The sequence below is a fragment of the Zootoca vivipara genome, chromosome 2 (genome assembly GCF_965207765.1).
Source record: "Zootoca vivipara chromosome 2, rZooViv2.hap1.1, whole genome shotgun sequence".
Classification (NCBI taxonomy): domain Eukaryota; kingdom Metazoa; phylum Chordata; class Lepidosauria; order Squamata; family Lacertidae; genus Zootoca; species Zootoca vivipara.
The window spans coordinates 109,923,854-109,946,004 of NC_142584.1; the positions used below are offsets into that span (position 1 = coordinate 109,923,854).

At 46.8% G+C, this 22,151-nt stretch overlaps 1 protein-coding gene across 1 annotated transcript in view; it reads left to right on the forward strand.

The window, feature by feature from the left end:
- Window positions 1-22,151, forward strand: part of LOC118081047 (von Willebrand factor A domain-containing protein 7-like) — a 29,008-nt gene that overhangs the window by 1,034 nt on the left and 5,823 nt on the right. The window contains exons 2-14 of the mRNA XM_088663496.1: window positions 343-465; window positions 1,938-2,117; window positions 3,144-3,219; window positions 3,878-3,969; window positions 4,841-5,005; window positions 10,165-10,374; window positions 11,110-11,248; window positions 13,330-13,466; window positions 14,228-14,506; window positions 16,345-16,560; window positions 18,453-18,625; window positions 19,821-19,935; window positions 20,994-21,198. Of these exons, the coding sequence (XP_088519622.1) occupies window positions 343-465; window positions 1,938-2,117; window positions 3,144-3,219; window positions 3,878-3,969; window positions 4,841-5,005; window positions 10,165-10,374; window positions 11,110-11,248; window positions 13,330-13,466; window positions 14,228-14,506; window positions 16,345-16,560; window positions 18,453-18,625; window positions 19,821-19,935; window positions 20,994-21,198 (2,110 nt within the window). The remainder of the gene's footprint in view (window positions 1-342; window positions 466-1,937; window positions 2,118-3,143; window positions 3,220-3,877; window positions 3,970-4,840; window positions 5,006-10,164; window positions 10,375-11,109; window positions 11,249-13,329; window positions 13,467-14,227; window positions 14,507-16,344; window positions 16,561-18,452; window positions 18,626-19,820; window positions 19,936-20,993; window positions 21,199-22,151) is intronic.

Consider the following 22,151-nt stretch of genomic DNA (forward strand, 5'->3'; position numbering starts at 1 on the left):
CTCCTGGATTGAAAAATATGAGATCAGCAGCGGTGCAGCACCAGAAGTCGCTTCTACGCATGTCCAGACATGCGTAGAAGCAACGTCCGGTGTCGGCGCTGCCCGATTTCCCATGCCCAGACATGGGCAGAAGGAGCTTCCCTGGCCAGCAGGAGCTGCTTTGAAAATCCGGGGGAATTACGGGATATTTCGCCATTCGGGATAACAGCGGGAAACGGCTTTAAAAACGAGGGTTTCCCGCGAAAAACGGGAGACTTGGCAGTTATGAACGAAACACGGGCTGCAGTTGTAGCATACATAAATAAGCTTTATTGACACCTGTCCCCTTTTTTTCTCACACAGCTGACGTCTCTCCCAATCGATTAGTCAAAGCCATACAGGAACTCATCTCTGCAAATAATCAAGTGGAGGTCAACTATGCTGAATACAGTAACTACTTCTTCCACTGTGAAAAGATTGCCCCAAGTAAGGGGGAGCCTTGGGGGGGAGGGGGATGGAGCTGTGTTTGGGGTGATGTGGGGAACTGTTGTTGCTTTAAGAGAAACACTGAACTGCTTGCTAGCACAGGTGAAGGCTACTTAATTAGCCACATTATCTACAACAGTCCATATTTTTAGAGCTCATGCTTAGTTTATCTGTATGTTGTTGTTGTTGTTGTTGTTGTTGTTGTTGTTGTTGTTGTTTATACCCACCAGCCACTCTGGGCGGCTTACAGCATATCAAAAAACCAAGTTAAACATCAAGCATTAAAAACTTCCCTATACAGGGCTGCCTTCAGATGTCTTCTAAAAGTTGTGTAGTTCTTTATCTCCTTGACATCTGAAGGGAGGGCATTCCACAGCAAGGGTGCCACTACTGTGAAGGCCCACTCAGTGTCCGGGTTGAGTGATGGAAGTGAAGACGCTTCTTCAGGTTTACCAAGCAACTACTTACAGAAGATTTGGTTTGCCTAACTCAGGTTAGGAAGCTTCTGGCCCTCCAGATGTTGCTGGATATTCTCATCATCTCCAGTAACAGCAGCAACAACAATTTTATCATTTACTAGTGTCATTCAGCCCATTCAGTAACCGGGCGCTAGCCGGGTGGGAACGGAGGGGAAGCCCTGGGACCGCGCAGGCGTCGCCTCCGTCGAGCGCCTGAGGCCCACCGGCCCCTCCTCCGCCTCCTCCCACTGTCCCGAGTGGCGATTGCCTCTTCCACCTCCCTGCTGCAGCGGAGTGACGCGGGGCGGCGAGGCGGGAGAGCGAGGGGCGGCGTGCTTACCTGAGGTGCGCTGCGGGACTGGACATAGGGACTGGACGCAGAGACACAGGGGCTTTACTATATAGGATACCCTGCCCATCTGGCTGGGTTCCCCCCACCACTCTGGGAGGCTTCTAACACATGAAAACACAGGTAAAAAGGTAAAGGACCCCTGGACAGTTAAGTCCAGTCAAAGGCAACTATGGGGTTGTGGCGCTCATCTCACTTTCAGGCCGAGCGAGCTGGCGTTTGTCCGCAGACAGCTTTCTGGGTCATGTGGCCAGCATGACTAAAGCGCTTCTGGTGCAACGGGACACTGTGATGGAAGCCAGATCCAACAGAAACGCCGTTTACCTCCCCGCCACAGTGGTACCTGTTTATCTACTTGCACTGGTGTGCTTTTGAACTGTTAGGTTGGCAGGAGCTGGGACAGAGCAACGGGAGCTCAGCCCATCGCAGGGATTCGAACCACTGACCTTCTCATCAGCAAGCCCAAGAGGCTCAGTGGTTTAGACCACAGCGCCATGGGAGCTGGAATCTAACCATACCTAGAGAATCCCTGAAGAAATTCATTCAAGGGAAGTGTACATGGCTTCCAGTTAGGCTTGAGACTCAACATTTCTCCAGTTTAGAGGAGGAGGAATTCAGAGGAGGAACAGGGATATAAAAAGTTCTCCTGTGTTATCTGCTCCCAGGTATAACGCAGATGCGAAATCTGAGGGACTCCATGCTAACTAGCCTGAAGGAACCTGTGAGCTCATCGGCTTTGGAATCGGCTCGACAAAGTGCTGGACAAGCTCTGCACATCCTTCAACAATTCTACAGTAACACCAACTGGCCTGAGCTGGGGAAAGGTGGAACTTACGATCACCTCTGTAAGTCAAAATGGATCTGCAAAACTCTCTCTTGTTTTCAAAGTTAAAATAAGAAGTACAGCAGTACCTTGGAAGCCAAGTGGAAGCCATTCCAGAAGTCTGTTCGACTTCCAAAACGTTTGGAAACCAAAGCACAGCTTCCGATTAGCTGCAAGAAGCTCCTGCAGCCAATCGGAAGCCGCGGAAGCCCCTTCAGACATTTGGCTTCCAACAAAGTGTTCAAAAACTGGAACACTCAGTTCCGGGTTTCGATCGTTCGGGAGCTGCAACGAACGAGTACCAAGGCGTTTGGCAACCAAGGTACGACTGTATTACTTCAAAGAAATATAGAAGCACGCCCTGGTTCATCCATTTGAATTCCAGGTCCCCAAACAATGCTATCCATAATCAATATAAGAAATCCAATATCAACTCATTTGAAAGGTTTCATTGCATCCTAATATAAATATCACCAATTGTGTATTTTTTATTATATAGATCATTTGTTTAAAAATAATTTATTGCAATTATGGTAGAATTCCTTTTTTTTTCATTCTTTCATTACTTTATTTGCCCTTGACCAGATGAGTGAGCTTGATCATATGCAAAACTAGGCAAATACGTTCAAGAGAGTCGGTGGGGATCTGCAAGACTTATCCAAAGCACCTTTTGCATTTTTTTTTTAATCTACCTGGTTTTTAAAACGGACATCCCTTTTTTCCACTCATGCTCTCAGATCACCATACAGAATCATCCTAAACCTGCCTGAGCTGCCGATTGTCAGGTTTACATGGAATTCAACTGAGTCTAAAGCTGTGTACCCACCATATATTTAAAGCACATTCTCCCCCCCCCCCTCCAAAGAATCCTGAGAACTGTAGTTTACTCACCGCGGAGCTACAACTCCCAGTACCCATTCCCAGCACCCTTGGCAAACTACAGTTCCCAATATTCTTTGGTTGGGAGACACACATGTGCTTTGAATGTATGGTATGTACAAAGACTAAAATAGGATTATTATTTTCTCCCCTTATGTTTGCCCTACAGTAAATCCGGCTAGTCCTGCTTTCCCTGTTGCTCCCGCTTCTAAGGAAACCTGTCGCGACTGCAGCAAAGATGCAAGGTAAGAACACACACCCATGGTTGATGGTTGAGGAGGAGAAACCAGTGCCTGTTCTTTTGTGGCCGTACAGGCGGAAAACAACACAGGAGTGCCACTGATTTGAGTTCCTCCGTAGCACCTCAGAGTGCCCCTCGCACATAAGTGAAAATTGTGTAAGTGGGGTTGTTGTTGTTGTTGTTGTTTAGTCGTTTAGTCATGTCCGACTCTTCGTGACCCCATGGACCAGAGCACGCCAGGCACTCCTGTCTTCCACTGCCTCCCGCAGTTTGGTCAAACTCATGTTCGTAGCTTCGAGAACACTGTCCAACCATCTTGTCCTCTGTCGTCCCCTTCTCCTAGTGCCCTCAATCTTTCCCAACATCAGGGTCTTTTCCAAGGATTCTTCTCTTCTCATGAGGTGGCCAAAGTATTGGAGCCTCCGCTTCACGATCTGTCCTTCCAGGGAGCACTCAGGGCTGATTTCCTTAAGAATGGATAGGTTTGATCTTCTTGCAGTCCATGGGACTCTCAAGAGCCTCCTCCAGCACCAGAATTCAAAAGCATCAATTCTTTGGCGATCAGCCTTCTTTATGGTCCATAAAGAAGGGGAGCACCCTCTAAATGGTAAGTTTATTTCTAAGCAGTGCATTTACCAACTTCCACGTTCTCTGTTTAACAGCAACCAGCTTGTATGCGATGGAAACATCCTAGTGAATGACCTGCTCACAAGCGGGTACAAGTTGTCAAGAACATGCACGCGTAAACCAGAAGGTAAGACCAGCGATTGTCACTGGGATTTCCTGCCAACTGTTGGGCTTTTTGTTGTTGTTGTTTTCTTTTCATGCCGTTGGAAAGGGCATGGGGGATAGGCGGACACAAGAAAGGCAACTTCTGAGCTCATCGCATGTCTCCTACATGCTGACTAAGAGACAAGGACTTCTCGGTGGTGACTCCCTGGCGAAAGGAGTTTGCTTGCCGCCCAGTCAGCATGGCTAATGGTCAAGGATTGTGTCCAGCAACAACTTCTGGAGAGCCACAGATTCCCCACCACTGATGTGAAGACTAAAATGTCCACCTTGTTCCCATAACTGAAGCTGATGACCCTCACAACTGTGTTTCCCTAACTTAAATGAGCCATTGCTCTGATCCAGCTTAGCAATTCTTCTTCTTCTTCTTCTTCTTCTTCTTCTTCTTCTTCTTCTTCTTCTTCTTCTTCTTCTTCTTCTTCTTCAAGGCAGCCCTGTTTAGGGAGGCTTTTAATGTTTAATAGATTATTTTATCTCATTTTTCTGTTGTAAGCCGCCCAGAGTGGCTGGGGAAACCCAGCCAGATGGGCGGGGTATAAATAATATATTATTATTATTATTATTATTATTATTATTCACATTTATATATCACCTTTATTTTTCCAAGGATCTCAAGATAGTGTACATGGTTATCCTCCTCCCCATTTCATTCTCACAGCAACCCTGTGAGGTAGGCTAGGCTGAGAGACAGTGGCTGGTCCAAGGTCACCCAGTGAGCTTCATGACTGAGTAAGGATTCGAACCCTGCTCTCCCGGGTCCCAGTCCAACATTCTAACCATTACACCGCACCGGCTCTTATGCCTCCTCCATTCTCTTTCCTATATTCTTTCTTTAGGCAAATGTGGACATGGCGGAAGGAATGACCCGGCCGAAATGTTCCCTACCACGGGGGGGATCAACAAGGAGACAACTGACCCCCGGCTCTCCCCGCACTATCAACTGCATCAACAAGCAGCTGAACTAGCCATACAAGCCACAAGGGACTTCTTTGTAGGAGAAGGTATGGTCCATTTTGACCTTTGTTGCTACCCTTTCAGCGCAGGGATCAATAAGACCTTTTTCTTCTTTCAGGCCTTTTATGACCTTGATATAGTTGCAACCCTTGTGGTGGTTTTGGCTCTTGTGATTTGTTTTGGGTAAGGATAAGGGCAGGGTGAACTCTGTGGTGGTTTTCCGTTTGTTTTTGGCCTCGGTCCAGTATACCTGAAGGAGCGTCTCCACCCCCATCGCTCTGCCCGGACACTGAGTTCCAGTGCCAAGGGCCTTCTGGTGGTTCCCTCACTGCGAGAAGCCAAGTTACAGGGAAGCAGGCAGAGGGCCTTCTCGGTGGTGGCGCCCGCCCTGTGGAACGCCCTCCCATCAGATGTCAAAGAGAAAAACAGCTACCAGATTTTTAGAAGACATCTGAAGGCAGCCCTGTTTAGGGAGGCTTTTAATGTTTAATAGATTATTTTATTTCATTTTTCTGTTGGAAGCCGCCCAGAGTGGCTGGGGAAGCCCAGCCAGATGGATGGGGTATAAATAATAAATTATTATTATTATTATTATTATTATTATTATTATTATTAATCATATTGACTGGAAGGTCGCAGTGTGGGGATGCCTGCCCTAGATTCACAATTAAAAATGTCTTGGTGTTATTAGTCAAATAATAACCCCTTCCATTTATAAGACCACAATGTGAATTTTTATTAAATATGGATTAATGTTTCATGTATATGAAATAGGTCTCTTTTGGCACCCTTTGCAAGTCTTCTTAATACTTTAGTATGTTTTTACTCCTTTGGAACCACTCAAAAGAATGCTTTGTATAATGAGATCATTTGGAATCTCAATCTCTTAATTTTGTTGAGGGTTTTGTACATCTAGAAGTGGTGCTGTTCCTGTTTGCCACATAGAATGTAGCTGGATCAGCTTTCTTCTTTGTTTCTGTTCAGGGAAGTTTTTAATGTGTGACATTTTAATGTATTTTTAATCTTTGTTGGAACCTGCCCATAGTGGCTGGGGAAACCCAGCAAGATAGGCGGTACAAATAATTTATTATTATTATTATTATTATTATTATTATTATTATTATTATTATTAATGCTGGGTTTTTAAAAGACTTATTGGCATTCTTTGCCCAGGGGCGGACCTTGGTAATATGCAAGGCCATTTGACGTCCTCCCCGCAGTCCTTGTGAAGCTGGCTGAAGCATACCCTCCAACATTTCTCCAATGAAAATACCGTGTTTCTCCGAAAATAAGCCATACCCCAAAAATAAGCCATAGTGATAGGCAGTTTCACCTTGTAGGTTAAACTGTACCATACATAATAAAAAAAATAAGACATCCCCTGAAAATAAGCCACCGTGTGGGTTTTTCTTTAGGAAAAATAAATATAAGACGGTGTCTTATTTTTGGAGAATCACGGTAGGAACGCCCCATTCCATAACGATCATGCTCAGAGCTGTTTCCTTGAAAGCCATATCTCCTTGTAATGTCTTGCATGTTCCGATAACCAGAGAAGCAGCAGGGAGAGTTTCCTACTTTGAGGAACATTTTTTCCTTCTTCTTTTTTTTTAGTATTTGGCCTTGCTAAATTCATTTATTTCATAAAAAATATATACCAGTTCATACCCTCCAACATGAAAATAGGGATGTCCCATTCCATAATGATCATTTTACAATTTATACCCCACACATCTTACTGGGTTGCCCCCAGCCACTCTGGGCAGCATCCAACATATATAAAAACATAATTAAACATTAAACACATTTTTAAAAAACAAACTTCCCCATACAGGATTGCCTTCAGATGGCTTGTGAGTCGGATAACTCCATACCAGGCATAGGCAAACTCGGCCCTCCAGGTGTTTTGGGACTACAACTCCCATCATCCCTAGCTATTAGGACCAGGGATAATGGGAATTGTAGTCCCAAAGCATCTGGCAGGCCAAGTTTGCCTATGCTCACTCCATACCCTCCAACATTTCTCCAATGAAAATAGGGACATCCTACCATAACCCCCAACATTTGTCCAATGAAAATAGGGAGGTCCTAAGGAAAAGTGGGACATTCCAGGATAAATCAGAAACCGGGACGGCTTCTCTAAATCAGAGACGTCCCTGGAAAATAGGGATACTTGGAGGGTCCTAGAGCATGCCTAGGGAAACTCGGCCCTCCAGATGTTTTGGGACTACAACTCCCATCATCCCTGACCACTGGTCTTGTTAGCTAGGGATCATGGGAGTTGTCCCAAAACATCTGGAGGGCCAAGTTGGCCTATGCCTGTCCTAGAGCCCTCCTACCTCCTTCCCAAACCCTGGTAAGTGCTTACTGGGCTTTGGGAAGGAGACAGGAGGACTCTAGTACCACTGGCGGAGGAAGAGGAGTGAGGGGGGGCGTGCTGGGCGTCCCGCCCCCACAGCTACGCCACTCTCTAGGACCCTGCTTGAGCCCTCACGCCTTCTTCCTGAGTGCTTTCCAGGATTTGAGACGGTGCCTTCATTGGCTGCATGCCCAGTGTGACTGCACTGCTTGAACTGCCCTAAATCTGTCTCTGCTCTGTGGCTGTTGCTAAATTATGGGACTCCCTCCCCACAGAGGTGCATTCAACGCCTTCATCGTATGGTGTTTGTTGTGTGCTGAAGGCACACTTGTGACACATGATGTAGACGTGGATCATTAGACACTACCTTGTTCCTGTGATCTGTTTTAAACTGTTTCTTCGCTGTTATGTACTGAGCTGAATCCTAGAACAATAGGATCCAGAATGCAGCAGGCTGATTGGTCTGCCGGAGCCACCCAATCCAGCTCCAGGTGGAAGTGAATCAGCAACCTGATTGGCCTGCAGGAGCAGTCAATTAGGCTCCTGGATGAAGCGAGTCAGCAACCTGATTGGCCTGCAGAAGCAGCCAATCAAGCTGCTGGCAGAAGTGAATCCGCAACCTGATTGGCCTACAGGTGCAGCCCTGAAGTAACCAATCACACAAGGCCCATTGTGTAAATCAGGGGTGTCAAACTCAAATTCATCGGGGGCCGCATCAGCAGTTTGGTCACCCTCAAAGGGCCGGTAGTATCTGTAGGACTATGTGTCCACTCTTTATTATCATAAATTACCGTGTTTCTCATATTATAAGACATGTCTTATATTTATTTTTTCCTCAAAAAAACACACTATGGCTTATTTTCAAGGGATGTCTTATTTTTTCCCTCCTCCTCCTGCCGCGGCCGGCATTGCTGCTGCGCCTATCACTATGTCTTATTTTCGTGGTATGGCTTATATTCCTCGAATGCTTAAAAATCCTGCTATGGCTTATTTTATGGGTATGTCTTAAAATATGAGAAACAGGGTATTGTCACTGCATTCAATTATTACTGTTTTTTGTAATAATGTAAGTAATAACTAACATAGTCAGAATAATGGCAAGTAGATATTCAAATGTACAATTATTGTACAATTTATTGAAAAATGATTTTTGGTAACTGCACTGGGTGGTGGAGGCTCGCTAGGGTTTCATGCAGGACCTTTACAGAGCTACTAGTACCTGGAGATGCTGGGGTCCTTCTGCATGGTTTAAGGGCCAGAAGTATAAAGCAGCATCCTACCGTGTTTTCCCTTTTTTAAGACACCGTCTTATAACTTTTTTCCTCAAAAAAACACAGGGTGGCTTATTTTCGGTGGGTGTCTTTTTATTATTATTACTGCAAGTGGTTCCAGCCGTACGCGCGGAGGTTCATCTGGACCTGAGCCTCTTTTTTCTTCTTTTTGGTACCAGGTGAAAACGTTGTATTACCCCAGACTTTTTAGATGTGGTTTTATGACCATGTTACTGCTGATTTTTTTTTAAAAAAATGTGTTCTCCTTTAAAGTTGGTTTGAATGAGGCTCGGGGTGCTCGGGGTGCTCTGCGTGCGCTGCTGGGTGTCGACCCAAGCCCCTGGGAGCCGGCAGGAGGAGGAGGAGGCTTGCTGGGTCGTCACCCAGCAGCGCACACAGAGCGCCCCGAAGCCTCTGGAAGCCGGCAGGAGAAGGAGGTTTGCTGGGTCGTCACCCAGCAGCGCGCGCAGAGCGCCCCTAGCCTCCGGCAGCCAGCAGCAGCAACGCTCCCAGAGACTCGGGGCGCTCCGCGCGCGCTGCTGAGTGACGACCCGGCAAGCCTCCTCCTCCTCCTGCCAGCTCCCAGAGGCTTGGGACGGCACCCGAGTCTCTGGGAGCGTTGCTGCTGCTGGCTCCACTTTGAATCCTCCTGCTCCTCCACGCGGCGCTGCTGGGTGCTTTGTCTGTACTTCAGCAGCAGCAGCAGCAGCCGTTTCCAGGCGCCGAGCCGTGGCAGGAGGAGGAGGATTCAAAGTGCTACAGAGCACTGCTGCGTCGCAGAGGCTCGGGACTCTCCGTGCGGCACTGCTGGGCGCTGACCTGGCAAGCTGCCTCCTCCTTCTCCTGCTGTGGCTCGGGGTGCTCCACGCAGCGCTGCTCCAGCCGCCTTTCTACCCCCCTCCCCCAGGCCCCAGCTGTTTGTCGGCGCTTTGTCGGCGCGGCGCTTCAGCAGCAAGGTCCCGCTGCTGGGTCCCGCTGGCTGGGGCGCTCGGCGGGCCACATGATGAGGTCTGGCGGGCCGGATTTGGCCCCCGGGCCTTGTGTTTGACACCCGTGGTGTAAATAATGTATATAAGCAGACGTTTTGGGGGAAATAGCCATTCTTCTCTTCTTCTTCTGTTGCTACTACAAGCCGAATAAAGAGCATGAAATTCACTCTCAACTCCGAGTATATTTCATTCGCGTAGAGCAGGCACCCCCAAACTTCAGCCCTCCAGATGTTTTGGACTACAATTCCCATCATCCCTGACTACTGGTCCTGTTAGCTAGGGATCATGGGAGTTGCAGGCCAAAACATCTGGAGGGCCGCACTTTGGAGATGCCTGGCATAGAGTTTTAAACTGTTGTGACTTGCCCTGAGACCTTATGGTGAAGAGTGGGAAATAGGTAAACAAATAAATAGGCCCATGGACCGATTTCTCACCCTGGACCTATTGCTTTTGTTCTTTTGCCCATAAAGGCCATGTCACCATCCACCATGCCAGTCTGAGACAAGGTATTGTCCAATGAAAATAGGGAGGTCCTAAGGAAAAGTGTATAGGCAAAACCTGTTTTTATTCTGTGGTTTTCTTTTTTTCAGGGTACGGCCTGCTGGACCAGGTGGGCAATGATACCTTTAAGAGGTTTTTCAACTTTCTCGGCTTTTCGCTCACCTTAGTAATAGACACGACTGGCAGCATGTCGGAGGATATCAACCACGTCAAAACCACCTCTATCAAACTCCTCCGGGAATATTCCAGCTCCCCGGATAAACCCTTTAACTACATTCTTGTGCCTTTCAACGATCCAGGTGAGAGGGCAAAAAGGCAGAGCTGGTTCTTTCCACGCTAAGTCTGCTTAGTCTGGAATTGCCTGCCCTCCTTCGCTCTGCTTTTTTCCGGAGAATCCAAATAACGTTGTTGCTCACCTGTTCTTTCCTTAGTGACTTCAAATGATATTTTGGTTAAATTAGTATATAGGCAACTCCCCCATTTGTGTAGGGGTTACGTTCTGGGCCATCATGCACGTCGGTGCAGCGTAAGCCCGCCCCACCCCATTCTGCCCCCTCCCTGCCCCATTCCAGGACCATAAATGGTCATTGCACACAAAATGGTCATTCCCATAATTCCATTCCGCTTGGTATGTAAAATAAGTGTAAAATTGCATAGAAATAATTAAAAATGGCTGCCAAGTACTTGCAGTTATATATTATGTATTAATTTTATTTGTTTGTTTGTTTTAAAATTATTGTTATGATGTAGCATTACCTGACATTTTCAGAAGATAACATTAGAATTCTTTGGTTTCCCCAAAGCATTTTATGTCCTTCCTCATTAGACGTAAATTGACCAAGCTAAATGTTGACTAATCACAAAAGTAATATCAGGTTTGAATTCTTCTCTCTCACACACCCCAAAACACCATATTTTAAGACCGCCTCGCTGAAGAAATTTGCCGAAAGTAAGTTTCACACCCCAAAATGACATTCCCCATGTGACCCATCTCTGTTGCAGATACTCAGTCCCTCTTATATCTATCCCTGCAGATGTTGGCCCAGTCCAAGTGACTCAGGATGCAGATGAGCTTGAGACCTTGATCTCTAACCTCAGAGCTACGGGTGGCGGTGACTGCCCAGAGATGTCTTTGAGTGCCCTGAAGTTGGCTTTGGAACACAGCTTGCCAAGGTAATAGGCCTGGCCTTTCCCGCCTTTTTCCTAACATAAATATTCCCGTTACCTTCATTCCTTAAGTCCTAGTACAGGCATTTCCAAACTTCGGCCCTCCAGATGTTTTGGACTACAATTCCCATCTTCCCCAACCACTGGTCCTGTTGGCTAGGGATCATGGGAGTTGTAGGCCAAAACATCTGGAGGGCCGCAGTTTGGGGATGCCTGTCCTAGTACCTTTGCTTGAGTACCTGGAAGCCTGCTGCTCTCTTAAATTACTCCACCGATTCTCCCTTGCTACCTGGAACTTCTATGCTTTCACCTCTATTCTTTCAAATCCACCATCCCACCGGTTCAGCCTTCAAAACTCCAGTCCTCCCCCACCTGCCCCCAACAACAATGGCGCCCAAGTATGTCTTGAATGGCCATGTTCCAACAATCATATCTCCATTAAATAAGCTGGGGTTGGAACGCACAGAGAGAATTTGCTGCAAGACAGATCCAAAAAAGAAAATAAACAGAACGCCACTAGTAATCACATACTGCTCCCAAGTTAAAACAGTTCAACGCATCATCAGAGATCTACAACCTCTCCTAGACAATGACAGTTCTCTTTCTCAAGCTCTGCGAGGAAGACCTTTCATTGCCTACAGACAGCCACCCAATCTTAAACAACTCCTCACCCACAATAAAACTACCCCCAGACTTAACATGGACACTGATACCAGAGCCTGCAATAAACCCAGATGCCAACTTTGCTGCCACGTACACCTAGACAACACCATTACTGGCCCCAACAACATCAAACATACCATCTCAGGACTATTTAATTGCTCACCTTCTAACATTGTGTATGCCATCAAATGCCAACAGTGCCCTTCAGCTCTCTATATAGGACAAACGGACCAAACACTACGCCAAGGAATAAATAGACATAAATCTGACATCAGGAATCACAAGACAGAGAAACCAGTAGGAGAACGCTTCAATCTCCCAGGACATTCTATACAAGATCTCAAAGTAGCTGTCTTATTACAAAAGAATTTCAGAAATAGACTGGAAAGAGAAGTTGCTGAATTGTGACTTATTACCAAACTTAAAACCATGGAGAGACCTGGTCTGAATAGAGACATTGGAGTCTTATTTCATGATAAAGCTATTTTTAGCCATCTCACCCCTTGCTTTTTCCTATAAGACAAATTGCAGTCGTTAACAGTCGTCCACAGGTTTACCACACCTATCAGCCAATCACCCATTCCCACCACCCTTCTGAGTAATACCCCTCCCCACCCTCTCACTATATATAAGGGTCTGATGACTTCTGTTTCAGTGTATCTGAAGAAGTGTGCATGCACACGAAAGCACAGACCAATGGCAACCTTAGTTGGCCTCTAAGGTGCTGCTGAAAGGATTTTTTTTATTTTCTTACAACCCCTTTATGTGAACCAGAAAATGAACCAGTTAATTTCCCATTAACCTCTAGAACAGGCATCCCCAAACTGCGGCCCTCCAGATGTTTTGGCCTACAACTCCCATGATCCCTAGCTAACGGGACCAGTGGTTGGGAATGATGGGAATCGTAGTCTGAAAAAACATATGGAGGGCCGAAGTTTGGGAACGCCTGCTCTAGAACATAAGAAGAGGTCTGCTGGATCAGACCAGAGGCCGATCTGGTCCAGCATCCTGTTTCTCACAGAGGCCAACCTATGGGAAGTCCAGGTGCATCGGCCCTTCCTCTGATCCTGAACCACGGCTATCAGCCTCCGATAGCCTCAGGAATTTCTCCAATCTCCTTTGAACACTACCTCTTTGTTGTAGAGAATTCCATGGTTTAGCTATGCACAGCATGAAGAAGTCCTTCATGTCCCAACGTTCAGCTTTGTTTGATGGCCTCTTGTTCTGGTATCAGGGTGGGACCCCTCCGACGGGCAGAAAAACCACTCTCTCTATATTCACTTTGGAATATGCCAGGGTATTACACCTACTTTGGACTAGGGTTTGATATCCTGACTTGTTCAGAAGCCATTAACCACCTGTTCAGTCGAAATGGGAAGGAAACTCTAGTTAGCTTCCTGATTTCTTCTCTTCCTCGCACAAAGGTCCAAGATCTACACTTTTACTGATGCTGGAGCCAAAGATGAGCACCTGAAAGATGAAGTCAAAGTCCTCATTGATTCATCCGGGTCTGAAGTGGATTATTTACTCACTGGGTATTGCTCTAGCAGGAAACGCAGAAGTATGTATAGCTCTTGGCAAGCAATGAGAAAGAGGGTGGGAGCGCGTTCCACAAACAGAAGGATGGGATCCTTGAGAAATCAGCAGGCCCACCTCCCGTCTTGTGCCAATATAGTTATCATTATAAGCTCTTATTCTCTGGCGATCACTCGTAGCAAAGTACGATTGTCTTCCATAAACCCGGTTTTAACAATGAGTCTGTAAGTGACTGTGGAGGCCAATTCTGGATCCACACGTCCTTCCACAGTGGGAACATTGTTTTCTGGGCGGGAGTTGATCACGGTGAGGGTTTGCCAAGCATGCCTTCCTCTTAGCATGTTTCTCTCTTGTGTCCTGAGTTTGAGCGTCTTCGAAGCCCATGACACCTTTGGTAAAGACTGTTCTCCAATTGGAGTGCTCGCAGGCCAATGTTTCCCAGTTGTCGGTGTTTATACTACATTTTTTCATATTTGCCTCGAGAGAATCTTTAAAGCTCTTTTGTTGACCACCAGCATTACGCTTTCCATTTTTAAGTTCGGAGTAGAGTAGTTGCTTTGGAAGATGATAATCCGGCATCCACACATCAGGACCAGTCCAACGAAGTTGATGTTGAAGAATCATTGCTTCGGCACTGGTGATCTTTGCTTTTTCTAGTACACTGACATTAGACAGGTGAACATTCAACTGCTGCCCAAACACCCACTGTGGTTTGCCTTTCCTCCTGTGAACACAGAAGAGGAGGAGGCCAGGTTTCAAGACAAAACCCATCCTTTCTCTCCACAGGTGCTGCCGAAGAGGCTTCTGGGAAAAGTTATGCTAACATCTATGAAGAACTAGCTACTTATTCCGGAGGCTTCTATGTCATGACCACCAAAGGCGAACTCGACCAGGTCTTGGGCATTATGGAGTTGTCTCTGAATGCCGCCCCTGTTACGGTGGCCCATAAGCAATTGGATGGGTCTCAGCTCTCTTTCCCTGTGGATGAGACCCTCACAGACATAACTATCTCTGTTAAGAGCTTACACTCTTTGGATTTCACCATTGCCGTGAGGCAACCTTCAGGTACAGCTTGTTCAGAGAATGAAGCAGAGAGCTTTCCTGCAAAAGTATAGTGGGGGAAATGAAAGTTGTGGGCAGAGTCTTGTGCGGTTTGCCGTCTCATCCTCTACACAAATAATGGTGGACACTTTTCGGCCTGAGGGCTGCATTTCCTTTTGGGCTAACGTCCAGGGACCCCATGTCAGCGACAGGCAAAGCCAGAGGAGAGCGATGGCAGTAAATGTTACCTTTGTGCAGGAGGAGAGCTTCTACACACATTCACAGGCCTACCGCTCTGTCAACCATCCAGGGAAACAAGGAGCATGATCAGAGTTCAAGAACATTTAAGCAAGGGCGGGGAAATACACCAGGAAGGCATACCCTCCAGCATATCTCTGATGAAAATAGGGACGTCTTACTCCGTAATAATAATTTTCTTATTTATACCCCGCCCATATGACTGGATTTACCCCAGCCACTCTGGGCAGCCTCCAACATATATAAAAACATAACAAAACATTAATCATTTTTTTATAAAAACTTCCTTATAGAAGGTTAATAATAATGATGATAATAATAATAATAATAATTTATTATTCATATCCCAGCCACTCTGGGCGGCTCCCAACAGAACACCAATAACAATAATTAAAAAGCGATAAAACATCAAACATTAAAAACTTCCCTAAACAGGGCTGCCTTCAAATGTCTTCTAAAAGTCAGATAGTTGTTTATTTCCTTGACATCTGAAGGGAGGGCGTTCCACAGGGCGGGTGCCACTACCGAGAAAGCCCTCTGCCTGGTTCCCTGGTTGCCTTCAGATGCCTTCTAAAGGTTGTATAGTTACTTATCTCATTGGCTCGGGGATTCACATAACTCCATACCCTCCAATATTTCTCCGATGAAAATAGGGACGTCCTAAGGAAAAGCGGGACATTCTGGGATCAAATCAGAAACCTGTAAATCTAGGACTGTCCCTGGAAAATAGGGACACTTGGAGGGTCTGGAGCAGAGCCTGTAGGGGGATGTGGCTGGGGAGGGGTGTGTGGTCTGGGGAGATGGGAGGGGCATGTGGCCACTGAACCTAAGGTTTCCTACCCATGCCTAGGAAGCCTGCTGCCAGATAGCTACATGCAGTCTTGGGGCTGGCGGTGGTCCCACCAGACAGCAGCTGCCCCAGCCCCCAGCGACAACCTGTGACATTGAGAAAGGGAATACCTAGGTGCACAAATGGGTCTTTGAACCTGGGTGCCTCCGGTGCAAGTCTGACACTTTAGCCACTCCAGCCACCAAATCATACTGGGATCTTTAAATCAAACTGGCTCTTTGGATTTAAGGGAAGCCTGAAAAATGTTTTATTATTATTATTTTGTTTAAAACAAGGAAGGAGAGAGAGGAGGAGAACATAGCACTGTACTGTATTTATTTTTAAAGAACTCATGTTTGTTTGTTGCAGGATTTTCTTTATTATTAATTAATATTATTAATGATGATTAATTAATTAATTATATTTTCTCAGTTTCATGGGGGGACCCCAAAGCGTTATACAACAAATGTATGTTAAGGGGAATGTTGAGCGGTTAATGTGTATAACAACCGGCTATGGTGCACATTCACCAGGCCTCATGGAGAATGTGCACATCTCCCAGTCAAATATACATAGTCTTTGACAGTGCTTGGATAACTTGCATTTATTGAGGGTGTGAAGCAAGGGCAGTAAAGGGTGTGGCCAGAAGAGAGGGGATTGACTGGGGAGAGGGTCAGACAGGGAGGACTGCACATTTGTCCACTGGGCCTGACATTCCCTACCCTTGCTCTGCCCCTCCTGCAACCTTGTCTGTCTTTGTGTCATTCTGTGGCAGGTGTTTCGCCGTCCACTCACACAGTGATCAACACAGCCAGCCATAAGATTGTGAAGGTTTCCCCTATCCCTGAGCGGGGCTTGTGGACCGTGACTGTGTCTCCCAGCGGCTCCTACGAGGTGGAAATCGGAGGCAAAAGCTTGCTAGACATATCCTACCAGATTATGCAGAAGCAGAAAGAATATGTGCTTCCAGTCCAGGGAAAACCTGTGAAAGGTAAGTTTGGGGGGATTTGAAGCAGCCATACTGAGAGCAGGATTATCTGATGTTGTTTTTAAGGCTCTTTGTTGTTTAGTCAATTAGTTAGAATCATAGAATCATAGAGTTGGAAGAGACCACAAGGGCCATCCAGTCCAACCCCCTGCCAAGCTTGTGAAGAGTTGTGTCCGACTCTTCATGACCCCATGGACCAGAGCATGCCAGGCACTCCTGTCTTCCACTGCCTCCCGCAGTTTGGTCAAACTCATATTCGTAGCTTCGAGAACACTGTCCAACCATCTCGTCCTCTGTCGTCCCCTTCTCCTAGTTCCCTCCATCTTTCCCAACATCAGGGTCTTTTCCAGGGAGTCTTCTCTTCTCATGAGGTGGCCAAAGTATTGGAGCCTCCGCTTCAGGATCTGTCCTTCCAGTGAGCACTCAGGGCTTATTTCCTTCAGAATGGATAGGTTTGATCCATGGAACTCTCAAGAGTCTCCTCCAGCACCATAATTCAAAAGTATCAATTCTTCAGCAATCAAAGCACCTAAAAAGTTGTACAGTTAGTAAGGGCCACTATTGAGGGGGCCGACGTCGCGCAATGTGCCTAGGGCTTCCATACGTCCAGGATACAGCCCTCGTAAACAGCGTCCGGGTGCAAATTGCTGAAATGTCCGGGAAAATCCGGACATCTGGCAGCTCAGGTCAATAGTGTAGACTTTGGCGATTTTCATAAAAAAATAGCTCAAAAGCTCAACAATTTGGGCAACGAAAGCTCAACAACTTTTGTGTCTTGATTTTTGCCTTTTGGAATATGGCAATAATATGGCAAGTCCAATGGTAACCCATGTCAAAAGTGTTTATCCCCCCCCCCCATTTTCCTCAAAAACTTCATTTGGGGAGAGAGATTTTGCAAAACCAGCTCAATAACTTCGGCCCAAAGTTGAAATATGGCAATCCTAAGTATGAACAACGTTACTGCTCAATATTGAGGGGGCCCACCACCCCTCCTTAACAACTTCAGGGGGGGGATCTGGCATGCCTGTTAAGGGCACTCCCACACCTGTCATTTGCAGCATGTTTGCCATGTCCCATGCACTCATTTTTTGGGTGTTCATCTGCATTACGTTGAGCTGTCGTTTAACCTGTCCACCCCTATTCTCCCCCAGGTTTGCGGGTTTCCTGTTTGCAGGCTCAAAGGGATGGGGATGGGGGGGCAGGATGGTGTCCCCTTTTGCCATGATGTTCTTCCTGGTGCTATCTCTCAGGGATCCTTGGTCTGGATGCGCTCAATGGAGATACTGAATTGATAGATCGGGTCCTCCCTAACAGGAGGGCACGTGTTGCGGTGGGACCTGGCAACCAGACCCTGTGTTGTGGGTGGGAGCATTGGAGCGGCCACAACACCCTATTGGTGGTCCCTCGATCTTGGGAGCAATTGGGCTAGTGGGACGCCAGTCAAAGTGATCGAGGGACCACTATATATCCAGATGCGCGTGTCCCTGAGCTTCCTCTTTGGGGCTCAGTGCACCGGAACACCCACCCACCTCTCCCTATATTTAGGGTTTGCGCTTGACCTTGCTATGCCATCGTGTGTTGCCAGGGCTCATCTGGGTGGAGGACTAGCAGACCCCCCCCCCTGCTTGCCACTGTCCCAGGTGTTCACCCAGGGCTGACTTATGGTTGGTGCCCAGGGTTAGCGCTGCCTGCAAGGATGCAGGGAGCTAGTCGAACCAGAGCCTATGCAACCACTCACTTGATTGTAATCAATATTGTGGCCTAAATTCTGCCAAAAACCAAACCAAAAATTTGAGTCTTGTCTGAATTTATTTCTTGGGTGTGGTTAAAAGGTCTCCACACACAAGTGGGGATTTCCAAGGATGCTCTTCTGACTTCCTGCATCTTTGTTCCAGGCTCCAACTATACTGTCTCGCTGAGGCTGGTGGGCGGGGCTAATGGTGCCCAGGTCCAGCGCCTGATCCCTATTTCTGGATTGGGGAATCCCATAGACTCCATCACTTTGAACCAGACCTCTGATGCCCTTGGCAACGTCCTGGCTATTGCCCCTGTTTTCTTGCACACACCGGTAGGTACCCTTTTTTCGGGTCATTTGCTAAAGAATGGTGCCAGTTGCAGGGCCGGCTCTGCCATTGGGCCAGGGCAGGACCTCAGGCGCAGAACCAAATGCAGCCTGTGGTATGTTACTACCAAGACCTTCCCGGACTAACCCGGAGACGGATGTCAGGACACAGGTGGTCTAAACCACTGAGCCTCTTGGGCTTGCCGATCATAAGGTCGGCGCTTCGAATCCCCGCAACAGAGTGAGCTCTCATTGCTCTGTCCCAGCTCCTGCCAACCTAGCAGTTCAAAAGCACACCAGTGCAAGTAGATAAATAGGTACCGCTGTGGCGGGAAGGTAAATGGCGTTTCTGTGCGCTCTGGTTTCCGTCACAGTGTCTCATTGTGCCAGAAGCGGTTTAGTCATGCTGGCCACATGACCTGGAAAGCTGTCTGTGGACTAAGGCCGGCTCCCTCAGCCTGAAAGCAAGATGAGCACTGCAACCTCATAGTCGACTTTGACTGGACTTAACCGTTCAGGGGCAATACACACACACAAACACACACACACACACACACACACACACACACATACACACGATGGTCAGGTATGAGGGGAGCTGTAGTCCAATGACATCTGAGGGGCCACAGGCTCCGTTGCCCGGCTTTAAAAAAAATTTATTCATTTTTTAAGAAACAACAGACAAACAAAGAAAAAAAAGAACACAATGCAACAATACCAACCAAACAAACAAATCTAAAAACAAAAACATATGCAAACATTTCTTATATAAACCTTATTTTCATTAACCTCATCAAATGACTTCCCTCACTCCCTTCTTTCTTATTTTCATTAATACATCTTTAGCAGTTTATTCACCATCATCTAATAACCAAGTGTTGATTTATTTATTCCTTTATCTATTAACCATTTATTTAAATTCTACATTTACTAACTCTACATCAAAATCTTAATTGTAACGCTTTAGCCTATATTATCTTCACTAAGAGAAATAATTTTCTATACATTACAATATTTCTTTCAAATATATTTTAAACATTTTCCAATCTTCTTCCACCGTCTCTTCCTTCTGGTCACGTAGTCTCCCAGTCATTTCCGTGAGTTCCATAAAGTCCATCATCTTCATTTGCCATTCATCTATCGTACCCCTGCCCGGTTTAAAAAGATATTTAACAATAATTCTCTCTCCTCTACCTTCTAGACCACGCTGCTGAGTGTGGAAGGCCTGTCTCCAGAGAATCTGCCCTTTTCACGAGTCAGCAGCTACCCCATCAGCACCGAGTCTGTGCAGATTCTACCCGTGCCGGACCAAAACAGTGAGTGTGGTGTTCAAAGGCAGGCTGCCTCCAGCAATGGAGGTAGAGCATTAGCTCTCATTACCACTAGCAGCCACCTCCAACGGTGAGATGATGAGGATGATAATAATAATAATAATAATTTATTTAATTATACCCTGCCCATTTGGCTGGGTTTCCCCTGCCACTCTGGGCGGCCCCCAACAGAATTGTCCATAAGCTTTAATTAGCTTCTGTTTAAGTAAACAAAGTTACCGGTCCAGTCGCGCTTCTGGACGTAAATCTTCCTTTTCAGCAGAGCATTTTAGCACAACGGCAAAGGGTAAGGATTAGTCAGCAAGAGTTGTAAGTGCAGGAACTCTGGAGCACGTTGCAAACTCAAAAGACTTTATTTACAAAACATATAGCCTGGAGATAAGGCAGGCATGCTTTAAACAAAGCTTTGCCTCAGCGTACAAGCTTGAGGCATAATTACAGCAACTAAGAGAAAAAGAAACACTCCTAAGAGAAAAACGCTACTAAGAGAGAGAGCACATGCAAGGAACTGACTATTTATACAGGCTGTCGAACATTGCCGGATGTTTAATGTTGCTCAGCTGCTCAGTGTTTAGAGCGACTAGTATAACTTAACCCTTTAATACCAACAAGAATGTTAAAAACACGATAAAACTTCAAACATTAAAAACTTCCCTAAACAGGGCTGCCTTCAGATGTCTTCTAAAGGTCAGTTGTTTATTTCCTTGAAATCTGAGGGGAGGGCATTCCACAGGGCGGGCACCACTACCGAGAAGGCCCTCTGCCTGGTTCCCTGTAACCTCGCTTCTCTCAGGGAGGGAACCGCCAGAAGGCCCTTGGAGCTGGACCTCAGTGTCCGGGCAGAGCGATGGGGGCGGGGAATGCTCCCTCAGGGTGCTGAGAGTTGCTAGGTGCCCCCTATTTCCCCCCCCTCACATAGCTACTGAATGGTTTGACAACCAATGCTTCCTTCCGGGCTGAACGCTGGGGTGGAGATGCTCCTTCAAGTATAGTGGGCTGGGACCCAGCTGCCAGTATCCGCCCATGTTCTCCTATCTATCCAGGCACAATGGCACCTGGCGAAAGCCTGGAGGTCTCTGTCATGGTGGTGAACGAAGGGACAGCTGCCGCCTTCACCTATAAAGTCTGGGATGACTTTGGTTTCATGGAGAGCTTTGCACCAACGGAAACTTTCCTAAATCCGGGAGAGAGCGTCGTCCTCAGGGCAACCTTCACGGCGCCTTTGAAGAACAGCAGCTTTACTTCCAGGTAGGAGAGCGTTGCTGTAAGGGTCTGGAATAGGAGTGGTAGGTTGAAGTGGGACCATGGACGAGGTGCCAACATTTGGGAGGTCTGTGGGTGGGAAGCAGTAGTCTCAAGACAGACCAACTTTGATGGTGTCAGTCCTCAGGGAATTCTATCCCTCCCCCAATAGCAGCAAGAAGCAGAGAAAAACACGGAAGAGTCCTTACTAAAGAGTTTATTCAATGATCACAGTGAGAGACAAAGGAATGGCGTTGCTCCAACTGAGTTCCTCCCCCCGCCCTTCCTAGCAACAGCACTTCCCCTTACGGTGGCTGGCAGGGGCTAATTGACTGTGACTCCTTTGCTCTCTCAATGAACGCCGTGTTCTGGGAGAAGGGGGGTCAGAAACACTCTCCAGTGGTAACGTGTCAGCTGGCTATTCTATCTCTGTCTCCCCCCCCCCTTCTCCCAACACCTCCCAACTCTTCTGTTTGCCTGTCTCTGAGCTGTGACCTTCCTCAAACCACTGCTGTAATTCAATACGGTGGTACCTTGGTTCTTGAACGGCTTAGTTGTCAAAGAAATCGGCTCCCGAATGCCACAAACCTGGAAGTAAGTGTTCCGGTTTGCGAACGTTTTTTGGAAGCCGAACGTCCGCCGCAGCTTCAGCTTGAGTGCAGGAAGCTCCTGCAGCCAATCGGAAGCCGCACCTTGGTTTTTGGTTTTTTTTATTATTATTAAAGATTTCTTGAATTACAAAGGTGTGTGCAGTGTCTCTCATATTTTTACATGTATCATTTTTGCAAATCAGTTTCATTTGTTAAGACACTAAGAAGAAAGAGGGAAAACAAGGTAGATAGGGGGTGCACCCTATCTATTGCTGAGATACAGCTTTTCAATCGATGGACTTTAGAGCCATAGGAAGCTGCCTCATACACCGTCAGGCCAATGGCCAGTCTAGGTCAATATTGGCTACC